This window comes from Chelonia mydas, chromosome 16, assembly GCF_015237465.2.
Source record: "Chelonia mydas isolate rCheMyd1 chromosome 16, rCheMyd1.pri.v2, whole genome shotgun sequence".
In the NCBI taxonomy this organism is placed as follows: domain Eukaryota; kingdom Metazoa; phylum Chordata; order Testudines; family Cheloniidae; genus Chelonia; species Chelonia mydas.
Window position 1 is genome coordinate 20,467,388 of NC_057857.1, and position 24,026 is coordinate 20,491,413.

General features: G+C 38.4%; 1 protein-coding gene across 7 annotated transcripts in view; it reads left to right on the forward strand.

Annotated features, from left to right (window-relative positions):
- Nucleotides 1-23,809, forward strand: part of CNTRL (centriolin) — a 55,756-nt gene extending 31,947 nt beyond the window's left edge. For 5 of the 7 annotated variants that reach the window (XM_037879368.2, XM_037879369.2, XM_037879370.2 and 2 more), the window contains 23 exons: nt 113-255; nt 1,480-1,660; nt 1,908-2,218; nt 2,906-3,114; nt 3,332-3,524; nt 4,070-4,200; nt 4,341-4,481; nt 4,592-4,718; nt 7,318-7,482; nt 8,488-8,647; nt 10,995-11,110; nt 11,464-11,681; nt 12,085-12,242; nt 12,545-12,618; nt 13,184-13,372; nt 16,135-16,360; nt 17,195-17,400; nt 17,752-17,892; nt 19,237-19,512; nt 19,986-20,048; nt 20,678-20,887; nt 22,257-22,349; nt 23,282-23,809. In XM_037879368.2, coding sequence (XP_037735296.1) covers nt 113-255; nt 1,480-1,660; nt 1,908-2,218; nt 2,906-3,114; nt 3,332-3,524; nt 4,070-4,200; nt 4,341-4,481; nt 4,592-4,718; nt 7,318-7,482; nt 8,488-8,647; nt 10,995-11,110; nt 11,464-11,681; nt 12,085-12,242; nt 12,545-12,618; nt 13,184-13,372; nt 16,135-16,360; nt 17,195-17,400; nt 17,752-17,892; nt 19,237-19,512; nt 19,986-20,048; nt 20,678-20,887; nt 22,257-22,331 — 3,713 coding nt within the window. In that variant the 3' untranslated portion in view covers nt 22,332-22,349; nt 23,282-23,809. Of the gene's footprint in view, nt 1-112; nt 256-1,479; nt 1,661-1,907; nt 2,219-2,905; nt 3,115-3,331; nt 3,525-4,069; nt 4,201-4,340; nt 4,482-4,591; nt 4,719-7,317; nt 7,483-8,487; nt 8,648-10,994; nt 11,111-11,463; nt 11,682-12,084; nt 12,243-12,544; nt 12,619-13,183; nt 13,373-16,134; nt 16,361-17,194; nt 17,401-17,751; nt 17,893-19,236; nt 19,513-19,985; nt 20,049-20,677; nt 20,888-22,256; nt 22,350-23,281 lie in introns of those variants that run through there. The other 2 variants (XM_043530339.1, XM_037879373.2) reach the window with 2 other exon arrangements.
- The last annotated feature ends 217 nt before the right edge of the window (nt 23,810-24,026 follow it).

The following is a 24,026-nucleotide window of genomic DNA, read 5'->3' on the forward strand; positions in this document are numbered from 1 at the left end:
ATTTTAATTATCTTAAATATATAGACCTCTGGGTACCTCCATAACTATAATAGAGCATTCAGCTTTACTGAAGTACATTCTATGGATATGTAACCATGTTATTCTTTTACAGGTAACAAGGATGAAATAGACAATTTACTGGATGAAATTGCAGCACTCAGACATGCCCTTTCTTACCAGAATGATTACATCACCGGTATAGCAGATCCATTCAAAAGAAGGGGATATTGGTATTATATGCCATCATTATCACAAGTATGAAAACTAACATGGGATTTTGTGGAAAGTAGTTTGATATGGAAAAATTCTATTATGAACCTCATTAATATTTGGAGGAGGAACTAGAGGGAAAGTTGATGGGTGTAAAATAGACAAATGTTGGAATACCAACATTAACTTTTCATACCTCATATTCTGTACAAAATATATGTTCCATAATACAGCTTCTTAGAACTTTTGTTAATTTGGATTTTTAGCTTTTCAGCACATGATAGTCGATGTTTGCATATTTATGTTGGCATGTTCTCTCCACACCACACATGTGGACTAGTCCTTACACTACACTGAAGTATGTACAGTCATGCACAGTCTTGTCTCTTAAAAGTCAGCTCTTTGCAAAATTCAGTACTTTGCAAAGGGCTTCCCACTTAGTCATACAAATTAGCAGCATTCCAGTGCATGTTATAGTGTTTCAGGGTTTAATTTAAGCCACACCTGAGACAACAAGGAACATGTAACTTTAAAGGTCAACTGTCAAGATTTTATTTGAAACAAAATTTTGAAGAATCTCAGATTAGCACAGAATCTAAACTATACACTTATTTAAAGCTAGGACAGTTCTCAAAATAGCTTGTCTACTGACTGCGTCCTTTTCAATTATTTAATTAACTGTTTTGAAAGCTACTGAACATTCCAAGCAGAGCACACCTCCTTTATTGCTAACCTGATAGCCCATTTAAATCCCCATCTACTCAATGTCAACTTCACTAACTGGAGTAGTGGAGAAACATCAACAAAAAGCTTAAAACAAAAAATAAGTTGTGTGGGGATTTATTTTTTAAAAAAAATTGCAGACCTCCAAATCTAGTTTTTAAAATTACTGTTCCTGCCCTAACTATTGATGATAGGAATGCTATTGTAATAGTCCAAAAGGAGCCATATCTAATAAATTCTCAGACTTTTTCATAGTGCAGATAATTTTTGTACAAAGATTGTCTTGTTTGTCATCTGCCTTCTAACTTGTGATCTCATAACAACCCTATGGCAGCCACACCAGTTGCTTACATGGACATAACAACTAAATATGCCTTAAATACGTTCCTATCTTTTACTGCAGTGTAGCAGCTGGAACCAGTAAAAAGCACCATGTGATCAACCAGTTCTTTGAAGACTAGTTTGCAAACATTTGTAATCAGATGTTTATTTTTCCATATTTGTTACTTCTAGAATTTAAACTTGCATTGCTCTTTGGGTTTTTAGGTCTCAACTCCTGGTTCTCCCAGCACAAAAGACTCTGGAGTTGGCTTACGGTATCCTGTCTCATCCTGGCATTGCCAGGGCAGGCAAATCAGGAAGGAAGACTGTGTCTCACCCACTGCAAGAGGATGCTGGGTTTATTCCCCAGTCAGGAGTGGGTTGTCCAAATCACATTCCAATAAAGGTATGTTAGTTTGATCATACTAAGATGTTTAGGGAAATACAAACTGCTTATTTATTTAAAGTTCAGAGTGAATTTTCTGAGCATCAGTGACTGAATTTTTCAAAAATATTTTATTAGTGTTGAGCTTTTAAGTATTCAGACTGAACAAACATAACTGCTGATTTAGGGCCTTTCTTTTGGAGATGCATAATAAATAATATTGTTAACTAAAAAAGAAATTACAATTTTGATTTTTTTCTCTCTAAAGATGGTGAACATGGAGAAGATAATGGAGGCGATGGTGAAATGAATGCTCCCAGTGACTCTCCCTTTGTAGCACCTCCTGGTTCAGTTATTTATACTGTCCTTCCAGATGGTGCCCCTGTACCTCAGGGGACTGTAGTTTATGGACCTCCTCCTATACCAACCAATGGTAGACCAGTTGCTCCTGGAACAGTTATCTTTGGACCACCTCCTACTGGAGCTCAGATTGTTTATGGCCCTGTACCTGCTAACTTTTCTGTCCCTCTCATTCCTATTGGAGTGCTTCACTGCAATGTGCCTGAACATCATGACTTGGTACGTGTATGGCGCAGGCCCAGCTGTATACACTTGACTCAATATAGGTGGTGGTGTTTTTTTTAGTATCATCTCCTGTTTGGTTTGAAAATAAATTTGTAAAACTAAAAACTACACAAATATTACTGACTCTACTTATAAACATCTCTAACTTTCCCCCTCAATGTTTTTTCTCTAGCTAACATAGTATTCATTATTCCATCTAATCATTTCATGGAGTACAGATTTGATGAACATAAAAAGGTTTCACTAAATCCATATACTCCTGCGGAGTATCATCTGACTTTAAAAGTTTACTGGAAGACAGTTCCTAGGGATATGTTTTTCAAAGAGATATGTTGTCTGGTGTCTGTTGAACAGAAGATATACAGTTGGAGTTATACAGGTGGAGACTATATGGCACCGCAGATAAAGGCACAGGCCTGGAAGTAATAAGATGTGACTTTTATTCATAACCCTGCAGCTAGATCACTGTTATATCTTGGGTAAATCTCTTGATCCTCAGTGCCTCCATTTTTCCATGTGTTCTGAGATCTTCAGATTAAAAGTTTTATATAGTCGCACAGCATAGGAATACAGCAGCTCCTCTAGTTTAAAATAACATTAGCTTTGCCTTGGAACATATTTGTTATGGAGGATTGTTGTGGAGAGTCTGTCTTGTCCTAACTTTGTATTTGCATGCATTAGGAAAAGGAAATCTCAAGACTAGAAGATACTGTGTATCGTTTAAGGTCTCAGAGATGTGAATATAAGTGGACAGGAGTATCTGAGCATAAACATAATAAAGAGATGGGAAAATTGCATCAAAACATTGAAGATCTCTTGCATGAAAGAGAAGAGCTGGAGCATGAAGTAGCAGAGCTACGTAAGACAGCCCAGAAACGCAGTAAACGCAAGTAAGAGTAGTATGTTATATGGATTTAAAAGTATGCCTGTTAAAAGATTAATAGACTTTTCAAAATCTATTAGTGAAGATGGTTCCACTGTATTACTATGCACAACTTCTGTTTCTGTAGTCTTTCTGTAAGAGAGTATACCTTTTGAAAAATTGGTCAGATCTTTTGCATTAATTGGTTGGTTTGTTTGTTTGTTTCCTCCCTCCCTCCCTTTCAGGGACTTCATTGAAGGACATGTTGACAGTCTTATTATGGAGCTAGAATTGGAAAAATCTCTCAAACATCACGAAGACATTGTAGATGAAATTGAATGTATAGAAAAGACTCTTCGAAAACGACGGGCAGAGCTCCGGGAGGCAGATCGACTTCTTGCGGAAGCTGAAACTGAACTTGAAAGTACCCGGGGAAAAGTAAATTGTTCTGTATTTTATCTGTTTGGTTTAAGGAAGATATTTTTGTTAAAGTGGGTAGAATATTCATTTTCATGGTGCAAGGCAGATGCAGCTAAGGATGGTTAGATCTGAATCTAAATTTGTTCATTTGCTTTGATGAGAGGGAGATGTAAAGGCAAGTTCTTATTCATTATTTTAAGTATAAATGGCAGCTGTCTGGGTTTCTGTGGCTAACTTTAAAAAGCCAGGGGAAATTTTTCATTTTTGCATATCAATCAATCACCCCTCCCTCCTCATTACTAATAAACTTTGCCATACTCCGATAATAAGACTTTTTATTTAAGTAGGGTGGCCATATGTCCTGATTTTATAGGGACAGTCCTGATATTCAAGGCTTTGTCTTATATACGCATCTATTCCCCACCCCCAGCCGCCTGCCGCCCCAATCCTGATTTTTTCACACTTGCTGTCTGGTCACTCTATATTTAAGTGACACCACCAAATGGAATTGCTGTGAATCTCGTTTCAGTAACTTAAAAAAAAAAAATCCATTTCTTTTCTAGACCAAAGAAACTATTCAGAAGTACAATCATGCCAAGCAACACTTGTCTCGTACCGAGACTGATGCGGAGGAGCTAGAGCGAAGAGCTCAGGAGATGGCTGTTAAGCTTGTGAAAGCAGATCAGCAGTTAAGGTACATTTGGTTCATGTTTCATGTTTTTGGTGCTATGTAATGTAGATTCATGAAATGGAAGGAACAAAAGAAGGTGTGTTTCATGTTGCTTTCGGAGACCTAATGCTGTGATATTATGAGAAATAATGAATGTATTTCAGGTTACTTCAGGCAGATACGAGGGATTTAGAACAGCACAAGACTAAACAAGAAGGTATCTTGAAAGAAATCAATAAAGTTGTATCAGCAAGAGATTCTGAGTTCCAGTCCTTAAGCCAGAAGATAGAAATATTGACTGAAAGGTAAGTATTTAATTTATTTTAGACATATGTTTAGTTCATCTAATGGCAAAGTGAAGGGACTACTTAAGTGTCCTTCTTGAACATATTTTAACCCTAAATTTAATCATTAGTCTTCAGAAGCTGCAGGAAGATATTCAGGTTGCAGAAGGTAATGAAGATCATCATCTTCAAATTCTTAAAGAAGCAGAAAATATTCTTCAAGGCAAAAAAACTGAGCTGGAAAGATTGAAAGATCAGGTAACTTTAAAGAAAAAAAAAATATATATATATATATATATATTATATCTATCCACTCCATGCACTGGAAGTAGAATCCATTATGTTCTGATTTTTTTGCGGTCAGAATCACCTAATTTTGTAGGTTTATTTTAGTGTCAGTATCTTCTCAACATGAAGTTTATACTATTTTTAAATAGCTAGTCCATACATATTACAAATTAAATACTGTATACACCAGTGCATTGATAAATGCATTTTCACACCAGCCAAAACCTTCTTGACGTGTAGATGACATGCCCATTTATTCTGCATTCTTTGTTGTCACTTGTTGTCAAGTACTTGTCAAGAAATCAGGGCTGAGCAGTATATAAAACTTACCAGTAGAAATAATGTCATAGTCCAAGTTTCCTTTAATCTCAAATTTGAATACATTAAAATTGAAGAGCTGTTCCATTTTTGTACCAAAAAATCCACAAAGATGTGGTGTTACTGTAATACCTAGTAGGTAGGCCTTCCACATTACTGTATGGAGTTTTTGCAGAAATTATGCTGTAAAGACAACAAGTTTAATTTGATAGTTGAATATATTACTACTTCCTTCTCTTCCACCTGTTGCTTCTAGTAATAACTAAGGCCCATCCCACAAACACTTGTGCATATAAGTAATCTTGGTGAACTCCATGGGACAACTCATATGCATAAAAGTTACTCATCGGCATAAACATTTGCTGGATTGGGGCTGTAGATTGTAAGCTTCTCGGGTCAGAGACTTTTTTTTTTTTTTTAAACAGTGTGTCTATACTGTGCCTAGCACAATGAGGATCAGGGCTTCAACAGGTTCTGCTAGATCATAGAATATCAGGGTTGGAAGGGACCGCAGGAGGTCATCTAGTCCAACCCCCTGCTCAAAGCAGGACCAATCCCCAACTAAATCATCCCAGCCAGGGCTTTATCAAGCCTGACCTTAAAAACTTCTAAGGAAGGAGATTCCACCACCTCTCTAGGTAACCCATTCCAGTTTCCAGTAATTTCACCACCCTCCTAGTGAAAAAGTTTTTCCTAATATCCAACCTAAACCTCCCCCACTGCAACTTGAGACCATTACTCCTCGTTCTGTCATCTGCTACCACTGAGGACAGTCTAGATCCATCCTCTTTGGAACCCCCCTTTCAGGTAGTTGAAAGCAGCTATCAAATCCCCCCCCTCATTCTTCTCTTCCGCAGACTAAACAATCCCAGTTCCCTCAGCCTCTCCTCATAAGTCATGTGTTCCAGTCCCCTAATCATTTTTGTTGCCCTCCGCTGGACGTTTTCCAATTTTTCCACATCCTTCTTGTAGTGTGGGGCCCAAAACTGGACACACTACTCCAGATGAGGCCTCACCAATGTCAAATAGAGGGGAACGATCACGTCCCTCGATCTGCTGGCAATGCCCCTACTGATACAGCCCAAAATGCCATTGGCCTTCTTGGCAACAAGGGCACACTGTTGACTCATATCCAGCTTCTCGTCCACTGTAACCCCTAGGTCCTTTTCTGCAGAACTGCTGCCTAGCCATTCGGTCCCCAGTCTGTAGCGGTGCATGGGATTCTTCCGTCCTAAGTGCAGGACTCTGCACTTGTCCTTGTTGAACCTCATCAGATTTCTTTTGGCCCAATCCTCTAATTTGTCTAGGGCCCTCTGTATCCTATCCCTACCCTCCAGCGTATCTACCTCTCCTCCCAGTTTAGTGTCATCTGCAAACTTGCCAAGAGTGCAATCCACACCATCCTCCAGATCATTAATGAAGATATTGAACAAAACCGGCCCAAGGACCGACCCTTGGGGCACTCCACTTGATACCGGCTGCCAACTAGACATGGAGCCATTGATCACTACCCGTTGAGCCCGACAGTCTAGCAAGCTTTCTAGCCACCTTATAGTCCATTCATCCAGCCCATACTTCTTTAACTTGCTGACAAGAATACTGTGGGAGACCATGTCAAAACTTTGCTAAAGTCAAGGAACAACACATCCACTGCTTTCCCCTCATCCACAGAGCCAGTTATCTCATCATAGAAGGCAATTAGATTAGTCAGGCATGACTTTCCCTTGGTGAATCCATGCTGACTGTTCCTGATCACTTTCCTCTCCTCTAAGTGCTTTAGAATTGATTCCTTGAGGACCTGCTCCATGATTTTTCCAGGGACTGAGGTGAGGCTGACTGACCTGTAGTTCCCAGGATCCTCCTCCTTCCCTTTTTTAAAGATGGGCACTACATTAGCCTTTTTCCAGTCGTCCGGGACCTCTCCCAATCGCCATGAGTTTTCAAAGATAATGGCCAATGGCTCTGCAATCACATCCGCCTACTCCTTTAGCACTCTCGGATGCAGCGCATGCGGCCCCATGGACTTGTGCTCGTCCAGCTTTTCTAAAGAGTCCCGAACCACTTCTTTCTCCACAGAGGACTGGTCACCTCCTCCCCATGCTGTGCTGTCCAGTGCTGTCACAAAAATAATATTTTGAAAACTTTCCAAGAAAGACACCTTCTTTAGCAATAATTTGACAGCCTGACATATTTTAATGTAGATATGAAAGTGGTTTAGGCAGAAGATTGTTAATTTATTTTTGTACTGTAGATAGCCGCTAACCAGCAAGAGCTGCTGCTCTTGGACCGACTAATGGGTCAAAAAAAAGAAGAGCTGCACCTCCTTCAAGATGACATTGCTCAGAAGAAAGCAAACCTCAAAGAAGCTCTTCGAGAAGGGGAGATTGAAGTTACTGATAAACGACGACAAATAAAAGTAAATTTTCAAACGTCTTAAACAGTTAAGAACTGTTAATCTGTGTAGTTTAGTTCAGTGAAAGGAAAAAAGTTAATATATTTCATGAAGTTTTCAAAAAATTTCCCCACCCCCTAAAAAAAATTTGCAGTTTTGATAATACTAATGCATAAAGGGCCTGATCTGGATCAGTTAAAGTACAGAATCAGTCCCTTGGTTACTTTTTGGTAGTGGGTGTGTTTGTTATCAAACAGAAATGTCAGGATCAGTGGTTCTCAATCTATTTACCATTGTGGGCTGCATCCACACAATATATACACTACCAGTATGGCCCTGAGGATGTCACATGGGCTGCAGCTGTGTGCTGATTGGGCTGCACGTGGTCCACAGCCACTGGTTGAGAACCATTGGTTTGGATAAATGTAGCTAGAATTTCTGTTAGGACAAATGGTTGGTGAAGAAAAACGAATCTGGCCAGTCTGTGTAATATATCCCGTACACCACAACAACAAACAAATCAGTCTTCTGTCCTCAGTTTTCTGGAAGAAAATTGGTGATACTAGATATATACATTTCTGGTAGAAAGAAAGAAATCTTAGTGGCCCAGGCTGTCAGTTCTGCCCTGGTATTGTGAAATTAAAATTCAGCACCAAGACTGATATTGTAAAGCTTTTTCTTTAAGTTTATTTAAGAGATATTGTTAGATTCATGTAGGTCTGTGAAATCAAAAGTTTACAGACTTCAAGAGCAATAGAAATGTTTTCAGTTAAAATATTTCTTCAAAAAAGATCTGCAATTACAACGTTCTTTCATGTTTGCAACCCAAACACTGCAGCATTGTGCTAAAACATGCTAAAGTGAAACCAACTAGTCTATTTTTATTATCCAAACTAAATTAAATGCAAAAAGTAAACACAGCAAGAATGGTGATTTTAAAAAAATAATTCAAAGTGAATTAATCTCTTGTTAGCAATACAGCTAAGGATTTTTTTAAAACATGATTTTAACCCTGGCATATTGATATAGGAAGTAAGGTCATTTCTGGAACAGCTGAATGCTCAGAGAGGAGAGCTGAATGCCCAGATAAATGAAAAAAGAACACACCTTTCCCTCATAAAGCAGGACATTGGAAAAGAAGAAGAAAATCTGCAGGGAGTACTAGGGCAAATAACTAAACATAAGACAGGTATGTCTCTGATGCCATGATACATTATTTGTACACGCTTGGAATGTACATAGATTTTTTTAAGAACACTTAAAGTTCTGCTTTTTTCTTTGGCAACTCCTAATGATTTTTAAACTGTTTCAAGTTATTAGCATTATCAGACACTTGTCAAAGAAGTTGCTTAAAACATACTGCTTTACATTTCTTTTCTGGAATGAAGTCAAAATTTGAATGAAAGTTTTACTGAAAACCTGTCATGGGTTAAATATCTTTAGAAGTTTCAGAAGTGAAAGTCCTTCTTTTCCCCCCTTCAATTAAGAATGGGTTTTCACTAAACATGTGTGTGATGGGGCACTGCCCTCAAGCACACCTCCTCCCCTTGTGGTCCTGCACTTACACAGCCCACAGCACCCTCTTGGCAGTTGGAATCATTTACTCAGACATGGGTTCTGAGACCAAGATTCACCATGTTCAGGTCTCATTAACTCCTTTTATAGTGCACAAAACCCCCTCCTCAAGTCCAGCACTTCTTTTGACCCTGGTGCTAATAATGACAAGCATACTCTCCCAAGTTCAAGAGTCCCCAGCTCTCCTCCCAGAGCTGGCGTATCATTCAAAGCGTCTCACTGGCCCAGATCCACAAAGGGACTTAGGCGTTAGAGCACTGAGCGTTGCAGCACCTAGAAAAATCACAGGAACCGCACTGATCCACAAAGCGTGAGTAAGGCACTTAGGCTCAGTGTACAGTGATTGGGGAGAAATAGGCACCTTAGAACACAATCCACAAAAACCAACATGCTAGGCGTGGAGCTGCCTTAAGCTAGCCAATGGAAGATGCCAATAAGAGGGATGTATCATAGGCCTCACCCTTCTCACAGAAAGGCCTAAGTCTGGGCTTCAGAGAGGTGCCTTTCTCTGCTTAGTGATCCCTGAACTGGAACCTCAGGCAGCTTAGGCACCTAAGTAGTTCCTTGCAGGAATGAGTTAAGTACCTGCCTTATGCCACACAAAATGGAGGAAGGGCAGTGAGATGAAGTGGTGGTGGTGCCTAGTTCATAACTATTAGCCCTGTGGTCAGAGCACTTGATTAGAATATGGGAGACTCATGTTCAATTCCTCCTTCTCTGTCAGAGGGGGAGAAGGTATTTGAACAGGGGTCTCCCACCTCTCAGGTCTGTGCTCTAACCACTCAGCTATGAAATATTTTGATGTGGGGCTCCTTCAGTGTCTCCTGTTGAAGCTGTGCCACTGTGGATAAATAATGAAAGAATGACTGGAGCAGGGAGACTTGAACCCTGGGTCTCCCATCTTCCTAACCACCAGGCTACAGACTTATTCCCTCCCCCTCCCACTGTCTGGCCCTTTGACTATTCTATGAGTACACCTGCTGGATCAGACCCTGCACACAAGGTTCATCCACCTATCTTCTCCAGTTTGTAAGCCATTGTGCAGCTTAGGTGGGAGACAGACATCCAGACACCAGCCTGAGGCACAAATATAGGCTCCAAGGGCACATCTACTCCAAAAACTTACATGCCAAGTCAGTTTAGGCACCTACAGAGTTTGCAGGAGTTTTTTGGTTCACAGCAGAACCTAAACATGTATTTAGGCGCTTAAGTACCTTTTGCGGATTGGGGCTTCTCTCCTTAAATCAGGAGTCCTCAGCTCTCCTGAAGCTGAGTTATACTTCAGACCAGTTGTAGCCCTCAGTCAGCTTTTCCGCAGGTATTCTCTTTTTACTCATTCCTTTCACTTGACAGCTTGGAGAGATTAAGAAGGAAGTCATCATCGTACATCATCATCCCACTAGTATCTCTAAAACCTCCTCTCCTTTGGAGACCCTTATTCAACTGACTCTGATAGCCTTTTATCAGGCTTGGGTGCTCATTAGTCAGCTAGCTGGCAGTCAGCCAGGTGGACCAAGATGGGCTCGTTCTCCATAATGAATTCCATCATAGGTAGACTAGGCCCTGACTCCCCTTAAAGGGCCAGCCACTGTTACAATGAGGATGTGGTACAATATATTTGAAATTACATATAAAAATCTCCATTTAAAGAACACTAATTGCAAAATTAAGCACTCAAAAATTAGAAAACTCTTGTGCATATACATTGTAATACAGTCTTTCATTACATTGTCAAATATTGTATTTTCTCTACTTCACTCAGTGCAGAGGAAGTGTGCCCATTGATGTTTTTAGAAGTCATTAACACTGTGAATTCTTAAGAATTCTAAAGTGGATCCTTTAGTGAATGGGACACTCTTGGCAACAAAGTTCATTTTGGTGAATCCTGTTTTTAATGCATTTTTGCAACCATCATGTTTTGTTTTTCCTATAACTGACTTGATTTTATTTCTTTCAATTAGAACTGAAGCACATTCTAGAAATGTTACAACTTGAAAATAATGAACTACAAGGTCTAAAACTACAACATAGCCAAAAAGTTAATGAATTAGAAAAGACTCAAGTTGCAGTACTAAAGGTAGGTGTGTGGTGGAGTAGGTAACTGAACTCTAGTCTCCCAAATTCATGCCCTAACCACTGCACTATTCTTCCTCTCAAAGAACCTCAATTAAATCTGACACAATGCAGGAGAAAATCCCAGTGTGCAGTTTATATTTCATGATAACTTGTAAAATCACAGGCTGTTTGCCTTTGTGTATAGTTTAGTGAAAGGAGTAGTAAGTGCTGTATATGCAGGCTGCAATTAACTCTGGGAACTTTGTGGATAAAAGGTCCTGTGCAGATGTACAGAAAGGTGGTGTTAGCTTGGTTTTATTTTCTTTAATATCTGCATCTGTTACACACATACTATATTTGTGTCATATTTCATAGGAGAAACTAGAGTTAGAGAATCTCCAGCAACTGTCCCAGTGTCAGAGAGGGGAAATGGAGTGGCAGAGACAGCTCCTTGAGAAAGACCAGCAAGAAAAGGAGATGCTGGCTTCTCAAATGCGCACTCTGCAAAACAACACTGAATCTTTGAGAAAAGAAAAGCAACAACTTGAAGAAAACTGTCAGAGTTTGGAGAGAAAATTGTCACAAACTAAAAAGTGGGTGAAATAAACTTTTTCAAAGATCAGTGATTGGAAAGCTTTTGTTCTCTAGAATTACTTTTTGCATTTATTGTCATGAACAATTTGTTCCTTTAAAAAAAAAAAAAAAAAAAAAAAGATAAATGACTATACTATCCATTACTGTGGAGCTGTCTTTTAATCATTCCTACTTTGGCTTGTGTCTGTGTTTAAAACTGCAGTTGAACACTTGCTACATCTGCGATACTGTGGCAGTGTAGTAAGAGACCATTTGAAAGCAACATGTTCAGTCTTGAAATGGGACAGGAGATGTTACTTCCCATAAAACTGCCTGTAGTAGTATAGCTATTTTTTTTTTAAAATCCTTGCCAAATATTTTAAACAGACCAAGAATGTGTTGTTTTTTCTTCACATTTTACAGAAATTTAACTGCTATTGAAGATAGTAGCAAAGCTGCACTGTCTAATGTAGAGAAAATGGACTTAAATGTCAGAAAACTGAAACAGGAAATTGACCAACTAAACAGACACAAAAAATCACTAAATGGAGACATTGCAGTAATACAGCAGCATCTTCAAGGTAAAGAAAAGTTGTGAATTTTAAGTGACAATGTATAGCTTCATATTTTTACTTAAAGCCACAGTGTATGTCCATCAGTTATACAATGTAGCATGCTGAGTGATATATCATGGGTTAAATTACAGTTTTCTATTAGACACATTCTTCAAATATTATAGAAAGTTCCTTCTGTGTGTGCATAACACACACACACACACACACACACACACACACACACACACACACACACACAGAGTTAATTCATGGATTGTCAGTTCAGATTATTTTCTTTTCTTTTACCAAACATATTTTGTTTTCTGTAGAGAAAAAGGAAGAGCTAGATACATTGACGGGTGAACTGAGTGACTCCAGGCAACAACTTCAGCTGGTAGAACAGGTTAGCTTTGCTTAAAGATTAAATATATGCTTAATCAAAAACTAAAAACTATGTTACAACAATGCGAACACCAAAGCATAAACCAAAGGATGATTTTTCGTTATCCCCCCAGGTTCATATTTTTTCATGTATGTATTGTAATACAGCCGTTTTCTGGATCTGTGCATATTAGCTCAAGGGTGTGGGCCTTACAGATTGTTTAGATATTTTAGACTTCCATCAAGAGGAAAAAATCCTAAATGAGCTCGAGTCACTTGGAGCACAATACCATTTTAAGTAGGATCCAAGATGTTGTGGTGGTGTTGTTAAAACATGGAAGGAAGGTTGATCTGTGACAATGTTCATGTCCAAAGTATAAGTTTCACAGTTTAAGATATGTCCTCTTGCAACTCTGTAGTAATTTTCCCAATCCTGCAATCCTCAATAGCTAAGTTTGGACATCAGCAATAAGGTAACATAAGGTTGGCAGAATATGGCCCAATGAGAGGATTGTTTTGTGTAGGATGCTTAGAGAATTTATTTTGAGCCACTATTCACTTGATTTTGTATTTGATCTATAATGCAGGATCTGAAAAATACCACAAGGCATCAGGATGAGTTGCTTAGAGAGCAGGCAACCCTAAAAGAAGACATCAGTGAATGTTTAAACAAGTATAAGGATTGCCAGGAGAGACAGAAAAGGAAGGAGAACCAACTGCAGCAGCTTCAGAGAGAAATCGAAGAGAGGAAACTAGAACTAGCCAAACAAGAAATGGTAATGAGACTCAGATTATCTCTTTCTTGTCTTTGCATAACTGGTGGAGACACAGCTTCTGTGCTTCTAAAATTATTTTGGCAAAAAGGGTATAGGTGTGAGTTTGCAATTTAATATAATACTTCTATCTAATTTTTTTTAATTTCATTTGGAGAGACTTAGCAATAAAGCATGAGATTTCACATTCTGGAACAGAAACTTTAACACTACAAAACAATGGCAATCCATTATTAATAACAAAGAGCCAGATTCTCCCCTGTGGTGTGACCACTTTGTGCTGAAATGCAGCACAAAGCTTTCTTAAAACAATGGGAAGATCATCCCAGTGTAAGGAGATCTTTTTGCAGAAGAAAGTTGGCACATGATATCTATTCCACCCACCCCACACCTACCCTTCTGGCTGCAGGTGTAGATGGTATCTCAAGGGAAAATGGATCATTGATGAAGTTTCTCTGCACCCTTTTATCCTCAGCTGTTGAGAGCTAGCATAAAGCAGCTCTTAAGCTGTTCTGACCTTCACCAGGGAATTGAGCAAGCATATTGCTGGTTTAGGATCGTGGGAGCATAAAGGTGGGATAAATTGAGACATGATCAGAATTTTGAGTTTTAACATAAATTTAAAAATTTTAAAAATAAACCAGGACAAATGTTAATGAAATTGAAGGAAAAAAAAAAAAAAAGCTAATGCAGTCTTGGGATGCATCAGGTGAGGTATTTCCAGTAGAGATAAGGAGGTGTTAATACCCTTATACAAGGCACTGGTGAGACCTCATCTGGAATATTGTGTGCAGTTCTGGTCTTCCATGTTTAAGAAGGATGAATTCAAACTGGAACAGGTACAGAAAAGGGCTACTATGATGACCCAAGGAATGGAAAACCTGTCTTATGAAAGGAGACTCAAAGAGCTTGGCTTGTTTAGCCTAACCAAAAGAAGGCTGAGAGGAGATATGATTGCTATCTATAAATATATCAGAGGGATAAATACCACGGTGAGAGAAGAATTATTTGAGCTCAGTACCAATGTGGATACAAGAACAAAAGGATATAAACTGGCCATCAGGAAGTTTAGACTTGAAATTAGACAAAGGTTTCTAACCATCAGAGGAGTGAAGTTCTGGAACAGCCTTCCAAGGGAAGCAGTGGGGGCAAAAGACCTATCTGGCTTCATAGAATCATAGACTATCAGGGTTGGAAGGGACCTCAGGAGGTCATCTCGTCCAACCCCCTGCTCAAAGCAGGACCAATCCCCAATTTTTGCCCCAGATCCCTAAGTGGCCCCTTCAAGGATTGAACTCACAACCCTGGGTTTAGCAGGCCAATGCTCAAACCACTGAGCTATAGTTTATGGAGAAGATGATATGATGGGATAGCCTAATTTTGGCAATTAATTGATCTTCGACTATTAGAGGTAGATATGCCCAATGGCCTGTGATGGGATGTTAGGTGGGCTGGGATCTGAGTTACTACAGAGAATTATTTCCTGGGTGTCTGGCTGGTGAGTCTTGCCCACATGCTCAGGGTTTAGCTGATTGCCATATTTGGGGTCGGGAAGGAATTTTCCCCCAGGGCAGATTGGCAGAGGCCCTGGGGGTTTTCGCCTTCCTCCGCAGCGTGGGGCATGGGTCACTTGGTGGAAGATTCTCTGCACCTTGAAGTCTTTAAACCACAATTTGAGGACTTCAGTAGCACAGACATAGGTGAGAGGTTTGTTACAGGAGTTGGTGGGTGAGATTCCGTTGCCTGTGTTGTGCAGGAGGTCAGACTAGATGATCATAATGGTCCCTTCTGACCTTAAAGTCTGTGATTCCCTTTCATGTTTTGACTGGCTATAAAGCTACTTGGAATTTGATACATGTTGAAAAATCAGTTTTTTTTAATTGTGAATTTTTCTTTTGACATCAGTTCTATTCAATGCCATATTTTACACCCCTCTCCCACACCACAGTGTTGTGTGTGCTCATCAGCTGCAGATGAAGATCTGGGCCTCTGTGTGTTACAATAATAGTAGATAACGAAAACCAATTTCTCATATTAGTTATTTTTTTCCATGTGTAGGAGCCACAATCTTACTGAAATAAACCATCATACTTATAACAGTTTTGTGTTTCATGGACAGCAGTTTTGTATCTGGGAGAATGCTATTAGTGTTGGTCTGATGAGTCAACAGCTTATTGCAGTGCTATGTCACACATTGATAATGGGAGTGGCCAGATGCATCGGAGAGACTCAACATCTGTAGAAGAGAACTCTGAACACTAGTATCATGTACAAACATCCAGCTTTGTAATATCTAGCCTAATGAACAGTAGTACAGTTTGGGGGGAAACTGAACTCTTGTTAAAGATTTTATGTAAAGAGAAAACTAAAACAAACCATTTCTTGGGAAATTTTAAAATAAAAAAAAATAGAAAAAAGGGGATTACCCATTTTCTTTTCTTAATAATTAGAGGTTACTTTTGCACCATAATTAAAAGCAGGATTAAAGGATGGAGAAATGTGTTTGTCTAAATATCCTTTAAATGTTAGGAACAAGAAAAAGAAAAGCTAAGACACTAGCTCATATTCATAAAGAAAATCATTTTCTGTGTTTCTCATGTTGATTGCTAGTGTGAAGATAATGGAATTGAATTGACATCAGTTCTGACTTTGCCCCCCTGTATTATTTTTCTAATATAATCTGTGGTGATGGTATTTGCTATTATTGAGCTGATACTACCCAACTGTCTCAACAAAAGTTAACACTTGACATCCTCTCTTTGTAGATTCTTCAGCACCTCAAGGCAGACACTGAATGTGAAGAAAAAAAATTAGAAGAGTATACAGCTAAATTGAAAGATCAGAAACAACTCTTGGAACAGGAGCTGACAGACCAACAAAGTAAATTTGAGCAGGCAATTGCTAAAGTAAGATTGGCAGAAGAAAGGGTTGAGAAACTGGAAAAGGAGGAGACCTGGTATACAGCACTGGAAGAAACAGTGAGAAAAACCAGTAAGATACTACTTACGTTCATAAAACTATGATATATGAGGGCTGATCCAAACCCTGTTGAAGTCAATGGGAGTCTTTCTATTGACTTTGCTAGGCTTTGGATCAGGCCACTGAAGCAGATTCTTAATAAATATTGATTGAGCTTCCCTACTTGGGGATGGAGAGTTCCCAGGTTGATTTCGCTAGACCCAGTTGTTTTACTGTTTGTTTAGAAGACCAGTGTTCATGAAAATGAGAAAAATTGCATGGTAGTAATTTTCATAGGATTTGATCTTGACAGCATGACTATAACAGAAGGAAAAAGCAATTCCTGCTCTACTCTGTTAACCAGCAAGACAAGTGTGAAGAACTGTAAAATTAAATAGGATTGAAAAAGGAATTTCATGATCTCGTAAAGGGACTTGGTGATAACTGGAGAATAATCTATCTGAATACGATTTCAACCATAAAGACCAATGGAATTTCATTTCAGTGCCCTCTTGCAGTTTTTTATTGGCAAGTGTGTAATATGAGGGTTTGTTGTTTTTTTTTGTTTGTTTGTTTGTTTTTTAAGATAAAACAGAAGTTAGTATCATCCGTTTTAGTCTTGCTCGTTTCTCTACCATAAAAGAACCAGTTAGCACAGCAGTATGGAGAAGTTGTGGGTCCCTGAAAACTGAAGAAACTATGGGTTTTGTGTATAGAAACTTTTAATTAAGGGCTTCTAGAGCTTTTGTTGCATGTTCCCTCCCCCCCCCACACACTATGATTTTGCAATGAGTGCCATACACCCAATGTGAGTGGATACATTGACTTTCTGCTGATTTAAAGTGTTTTTTTTTAATTTAATTCCAGGACATCAGCTCTCAGAAAAAGAAACACAGTTACAAGAAAAAAAACAAGAGTTTTTATCCCTCCAGAAAGAACTGGAACTCTCAAAGGCTGAGTTAAACCACCTCCAAGATCAGATCCTGTTAGAGAGGAAGAAAGCAGAAAAGCAAATCACAAGTCTGAAGGAAGCAATCAAAACCCAAAGGACCCAGCTTGAGAGAGCACTTAATGTATGTTTTCATTATGTTGCTGTAAAAAGATCAATTTTAATTACTTTGCATTTTTCTTCAGAGAGAAAAATCCTGTATGTCCTTTTGAGCCTACAGGATACAATTCAGGCAATCAGCTCACAAGTCACCCACCCACACTCTGCTGTTCCTATGATGCCTTGCAAACACTCTCTTACTTGATCCTATTTAGAGTGTACTAACTGTTCACAACAATACTATTTTAAGTCAGAGAAATGGTTTTATATTTACATGTATGTATGTATGTATGTTTGTTTGTTTGTTTATTCTGAAATGAGTTTGTCCATAGGGGAAACAAGTAAAGTTTCAGCAATTTTCACATTTATATCTTAGGAAAAAGAGCATGAAAACAGTTTTTTGCAGAAAGAAATGGCATCAGTAGAACGAGTGGCACACGATAATCATGAACGAGCAAAACGCCTGATTAAGGAGCTGGGCGAGATCCAACAGGATTATTTGGATCTCAAGTCACAGGTATGGTCTAGTACCTAACCATAATTCCATTTTTTCAATGGGAAGTTTTTTTGCCTGGAAATTTATGTATTTTCAAAACAAATTCATTTTCATTTTTAATCTGCCTGTGTTCACTTCTGTTATTAGCATAAATAAATGCATTTAAAACTTCCAAACAACACACAATCTATTGAGGGCCTAATACTGCAGTTCTTACTTATGCAAAACTTGCACTGAAATCATGGACTACAGGATTAGGCACTAATTGCCCTCAAGAATAATCAGTGTTTTTGGAAATTAAATTGATGTGATTTGTGAACCTGCTTTTCTTTATTACGTACACATCAGTGCAAATCCTAGTATCTCTGTCTTTCAGTCAAGCAAGCACTAGTAACATTATCAAGCACACTTTTTGACTGGTTTGGTTAAAAACTCTAACACATTAAAGATTAAATAGAGCCATCTGTTGAAAGTAAACTATTCAGTGAAATGCTTATAGCATACCTGAAATGGAGTGTGCTCTTGATGCCCAGCTTCAATTACTGATGCATGGCTAGGTTTTAGAGTATATTTTGAGTATAACCATGAAATTACTTTACAACTCTGGAAAAACTGAAGCCTCATTAACTGTCAGTCATGTCACATATTTTAGTAATTCCCATTAAATACATGCATGTGACTTTTTATTTTTAGATATAATTTTCACAATCTCTATAGAACTTTTTGTCAGTTTCTAAAGAATGATTGCAGTTTTCAGGTCATAGATATACTGTCTTTTTTGTACTTCACAGATTTGAAGTGTGCTGTAATCCCACAAAAATGCAGTCTCCCTCTTAGTTTAGATTAAACTGTAATGTTCAGCCAATAAAATTGCTGTATTGGTTGAACTATCCTAGTCCACTAATTTTGACTTGAGAGTGCCTCAGAGAGGAATGCTATCAGTACCTATACAGCAATCCAGGAGGACTGAGAGAAGATAGGAAATGGAATGTTCGTGTTTTAATATTGCCGGTCTGACCTCAAGGGACCTTCAAAATTAGTTTACAGCTATGACAGAAGTTCCCTTCTGTTTGAATTAGACGCCTCATATATACATTAGGATAAAACTTCTTAGCTTGGTCTTGCGGGCCAAATTCTGAAATGTTTAGAAAGCTACTACTGTTCATTTTTAACAGCAGTAATGAGAGCAGTCTACAACCATGCATAACTGTTCAATTAGAATGTTTGTTTGTTTTAGAAGTAGGCGTGGGTTGTAAATGCAAAAAGACCATAGGTTGATGCTTTAACTTTTAACAATAATTTGATGGCAACATGGAGTTGTCATCCCTCTTTAGAGCATAAATCTGTCTTTGTACTGCTATTTAGATTAAAACTCAGGAAGATTTGGAAAAGAGACAAAAGGAGATAAAAGATGCAGTGAAGATGCTAAAATTGGAGGTGAAAGATGAAATTAGAACTGGCCTTAAAGACGTAAGCCAGTCTCCTCCAGAGCTGTTGGATGATCTGGAAGCTGTTTTTGAAGCAAAAGAATGCCTGGAGTGTGAACTAGAAAACTTAAAAGAGAACTTTCCATTTGCAGCTAATGAGGAAAGACCGCTGTCATTTGAAGAGAAGAGGGATTTGTCCAAAGTCCACTTAATGGTAAAATTACTTTAAAAAACACTTTGTATATACAATCAAAACACTGCATCTGTCTACACCAGGGTTAAATTTGGCCGTATTTGTCTAAATTGGCTACTTGATTGTGTATTCTGTGTACTTCATGTCACCATTCTCAATCTCCCATGCATAACTGGATACTCCTAGTAACCTCTCTCTCTCATTAAAACTGGATTACTTAGTTGAGCTAAACTACATTTTTCTGGTAGATCTTTTTGGTTACTAATAATCAACTCAATCCCTCATTCCTTTCACACACGCACACACACCCCTTCCCCAAACTCCACTGATTTTAATGGAAGATGTGTATGTGAAAGGAATGGAAGATTGGTCCCAGTACATATTTAAGTTTGTGGTTTATATGGCAGGGTAAAGATTTTTTTGATTTTTTTTTTTTTTTAAACCAATTTAAAACCTTGGATTTTGGCCATTGAATAGGATTCTCTTTTCTAAAGGATGAACAGTGGCGTGGAGAAGCACTCAGAGAAAAGCTGCGTCACCATGAAGATCGGCTCAAGGTTGAATCTCACACACTATATAACGCATTCATTTATTTATTTGCCTAGCGGGGCGCCGTTGAAGAATTCTTTTTTCCTTTGGTTCTTGAACCATAATTTTATATATTTTAAATAAACATACAATATGTCTTGCAACATCGTAGCTCTTTCCATTGGGATCAAAAGGAAGGAGAGGAAGGCACTGTATATTTTCAATGTAAATTATTAATTTATTGCTCAAAGTTCATGTTGTTTAAACATGCTTCCCTTAACACTACTTTTCCAGAAAGGCTTTTGTGTGTGAATGTTGTCATAATTCTTTGGTAATGCAGTGCATTGTGTAAGTTAACAATGTGATAGCCTCTAATACAAGTCTAGCCACAATCACAAATGGAACCAGACTTTGGTTAGCGCACATCTGCTGCTGCTCTTTAAGTAATGTTTTATGATGTTAGAAGATACCATACAAATATTGCTTTTCTGAATGGTCAGAACAGGCAGATTATTAGAACTGATAGGCAAAACAACTTCCATCATATTGTGTTAATTTGTTTTTTTTAAATAGTCTGACCTTCACTTTCAATTAAAAAACACCTGGAACTGAAGCAGAAATTGGATATAAGGAAATAATTTAGTTCTGTTTTATTAAGGCTCAACTTCGACAATGCATGTCCCAGCAAGTGGAAGTATTGATTAGAGGGAAACGGCAAACAGAGGGCACCCTGCACAGCTTGAAGAGACAAGTCGACGCACTAGATGAACTGGTTAGCAGCACCACTGCAGATTCACTCCTTCTGTCCCAGAGCTCATCCAGGCTAATGTCCTCCCTTCATGATGATCTTAATGTTACGCAGAACCAGGTAACACTTCAGAGCATTTTGCAATACCACATTTTCAAATCATTGTGGTCTGTTAACTCTGATGGCCACCCTGCTGTAGCCAAACATACACTAATGCACTTTGTTTTCATAATCTTATGCTGCTGTAGAATTCTCCTGGAAAGTTTAATACAAATATGACAGTGTTTTGAAACACATGCATACAAAAATGGTAGTCTCTCCAGGTACTCTCTTAACTCCTTTTGATTTTATCCCAACTCTGAAATGGCTGGTCCTGAAACTGAATTAGTTTTAAATCACTTTACTGTTTCTTAGACTTAATATTAAAAGCAATTTGTGTAGAACAGGAACTGGGGAGTTCTTAAAGGAATACCATCTTAAAAGTTTCTGCCTGAACATTTCTTACCTAAATTGGTTACAAGTAAACTCTTAAGATAATTGTAGCCAAAACACTAGAGAGGGAGGGGTCCGTTTTTTTCCATTTGTGCATTATCAGTTTTTCCCTTTTCCCTGTGTAGTAGAAAACAGGAAAGTGACTCTAAATCCACAAATTGGCAATAGTAACTGAAATAGCTTTAACTTTTTTTAAAAAGTTACTAGATAAAGGGACACGGTTAGCTTAAACTGTGTATACCAGTTTTACAGAGTTCAGGAAGTTTGTACTATTGCAATACAAGATTCCAAAGCTACATGGCAAACAATGACTTAACCAACTGTACCCCCTGTAGAATAGGTAAATATCCAGGCTTCCATTTTACAGATGAGGAAGCAAAGAGACAGTTTATATTATCTACTCAAGGTCAAATTAAGTCCTGTCTGAATCAGTAGTAAAAACTACATCTCCCCCATTTCTCTCTTGTACCTAAGTCTACTACATCAGAATACCCCGTCAGGAAAGTTACATCCATTTCTTCTGTAAATAGGGGCTACCTACCTTTTATATAATCACTTCCTGGTTCTTAGCCTTAATGCAAAGATGGCCCTCTAAACTGACAAATGAGAATAGCAACATAAGATGAATAGTCTGTGGGAAAGAATTTGCCTGTCAAGAGATGTGGATCTATTTTCTGACTATTGACTGAATCAGTGTGCTATTATGAGGAGGATGTGGGGGGTGGCAGCTTAAACTTTATGTATTTATAAACTTCATGCTAAATTCTGCGATAGCAAACCGATTTGTACGTATGGGACTCTTTTGTGTAAGTGTTTTTCCACAAGTAAGTCTGACACTTCATTTAAAACAAACCAACCTTTGGAGGTGGAAGGTTACCATAACCTTGAAGTTTAAATCCCAGAGTAAATGAGAGTTTCGGAGATGAATTTGAATTTGCTCATTACGTGCATTAGCTTTCACACTTTGTTTCTCAAACCGTTTTACTCTTCTTTCTAGGTTGCTCTGACAGGAGGCCAGCAGGCATTTCATCTCGCTCTCAACGATTCCACCAATATCATACACAAGAAATAATCCCACTAAACCATGGAGGTAAGAGATTTGAGCCAGCTGTTACATTAAATCACAGATCCATACAGACAAGGTTAAGCAGAACTTCTCCTTGAAGACTTGTGTGTAGTAGGGCACAGCATATACTGCATCTTTTCAGAAACATAGTAGGTAGCTAATAGAGCTTTCTTCTATACTGAGACATGCTACCTCTTCTTGGTTCCACATAATAGGTGCTTTATGGACCTAAAACAGGCTCCCCAAGGATCCTAAAACAATCTCCACTGTTTTAAATTCATCTCCAATTTAAAATAGTTTTGGGTCATATGTTTGGTGAAAATACTCTTGCCTTCTGTGTGGGAGTACCCCTTAACCCTCCAGTTTAACAGGTTGTACATTTTTATAGGAAGCAGAGGGGATTGTACTTTGCACAGGGGCATTTTATCTTTAAGCTTGCCAACAATTCAATCTGGCAGGGGCTAAGGTCTAGCTGTAAACCTGTGTGCTATGTTTTTCAAGACAACTTCAGTGGTAGGTTCTACATTGTCAAAAATTCTGGCTTATATTGAATGCAGATCCTTCATCACGTTAATGGTGCTATTTTAATGAGGTACTTTGATTTGAGCCTACCATTCTTACTCAGGTAGGAGCTATCACTTCATGCAGTAGTCTCTAATAGACTGCTGTAAAGGAGTTCTTTGTATATCTCCCCTGGAACAAATTCATGCTGGCCAGTTTTCATCTGCCAAGAGGTAGCCAGTTTTTCTATACAGTGAAGCTGGAAATATGCACATCAAGAAGAACAACACAAGGGCATTTTAAAAAAGAACTGGCAGGATGTGATCCTATGGCTGCCCTGGCTTTCTTCGCTCTTAGAGCAAAAGAGAACATCATCTTGCATCCAGAACAAAATAGCTTGCTGGTGTTCTAACAGAATCACTAACTTTCTCCAAACCTCTTTTTTTTTTTTGTAGTAGAAGAATGCTGACATTTAACAACGCTAACAGCTGTACAGCTAGGAATGACTCTTTCTAGCCTGGTCCAAATATACAACCTGAAGAGTGCTACCTCATTAGCTTGGAAGTCTGGATAACCAGACACACCATATAGGCACCTGTCAAGGCAGCATGGTCTACCATTCCTGAATATTTTTTCCATGTAAATACTGGCTGTAAGCCTCTGTCAGTACTGTAAAGTTTTGTATGGCACTGTAACTTAAGTTACTTAAGCAAGAGATAATGGTAATATTTATGTTAAAGCCTGGTGTTAATGTAAGAGGAACTTTTATTCTGGGCCACAAAGGTTGCAACAATTATCTCAAGTCTTTAACAAATTTAATTTAAAGAAACACCACCACAAATTTGAACTACTGTGGTATTGACACACATCTGGTAGTAGTTCCTTCATCTGCTGTCAAACAAATGCCATTATTCCTCTGTCTTGATGCACATTACTTTGAATGGAATACTTCTTACACAAAATAAAGTTTGTACTGATTCTAAGACGTTACATGTACCATTACATGAAAATTACCATTTTCCATGAATTTGGTATTTCTCTTTTCATAGAGATCATATCAGAGCTGTACTAAGAGTTCCCAACGCCACGTTTGTCACACTTAAATCCCAGCAGTGTGAGAGGTTGCTATTAAGGCAGTGTCTAGAGCTACAGGCCCCAAACTCCTTTCACCTCAGATTTGGTACAGAAAGAAAAGCACAA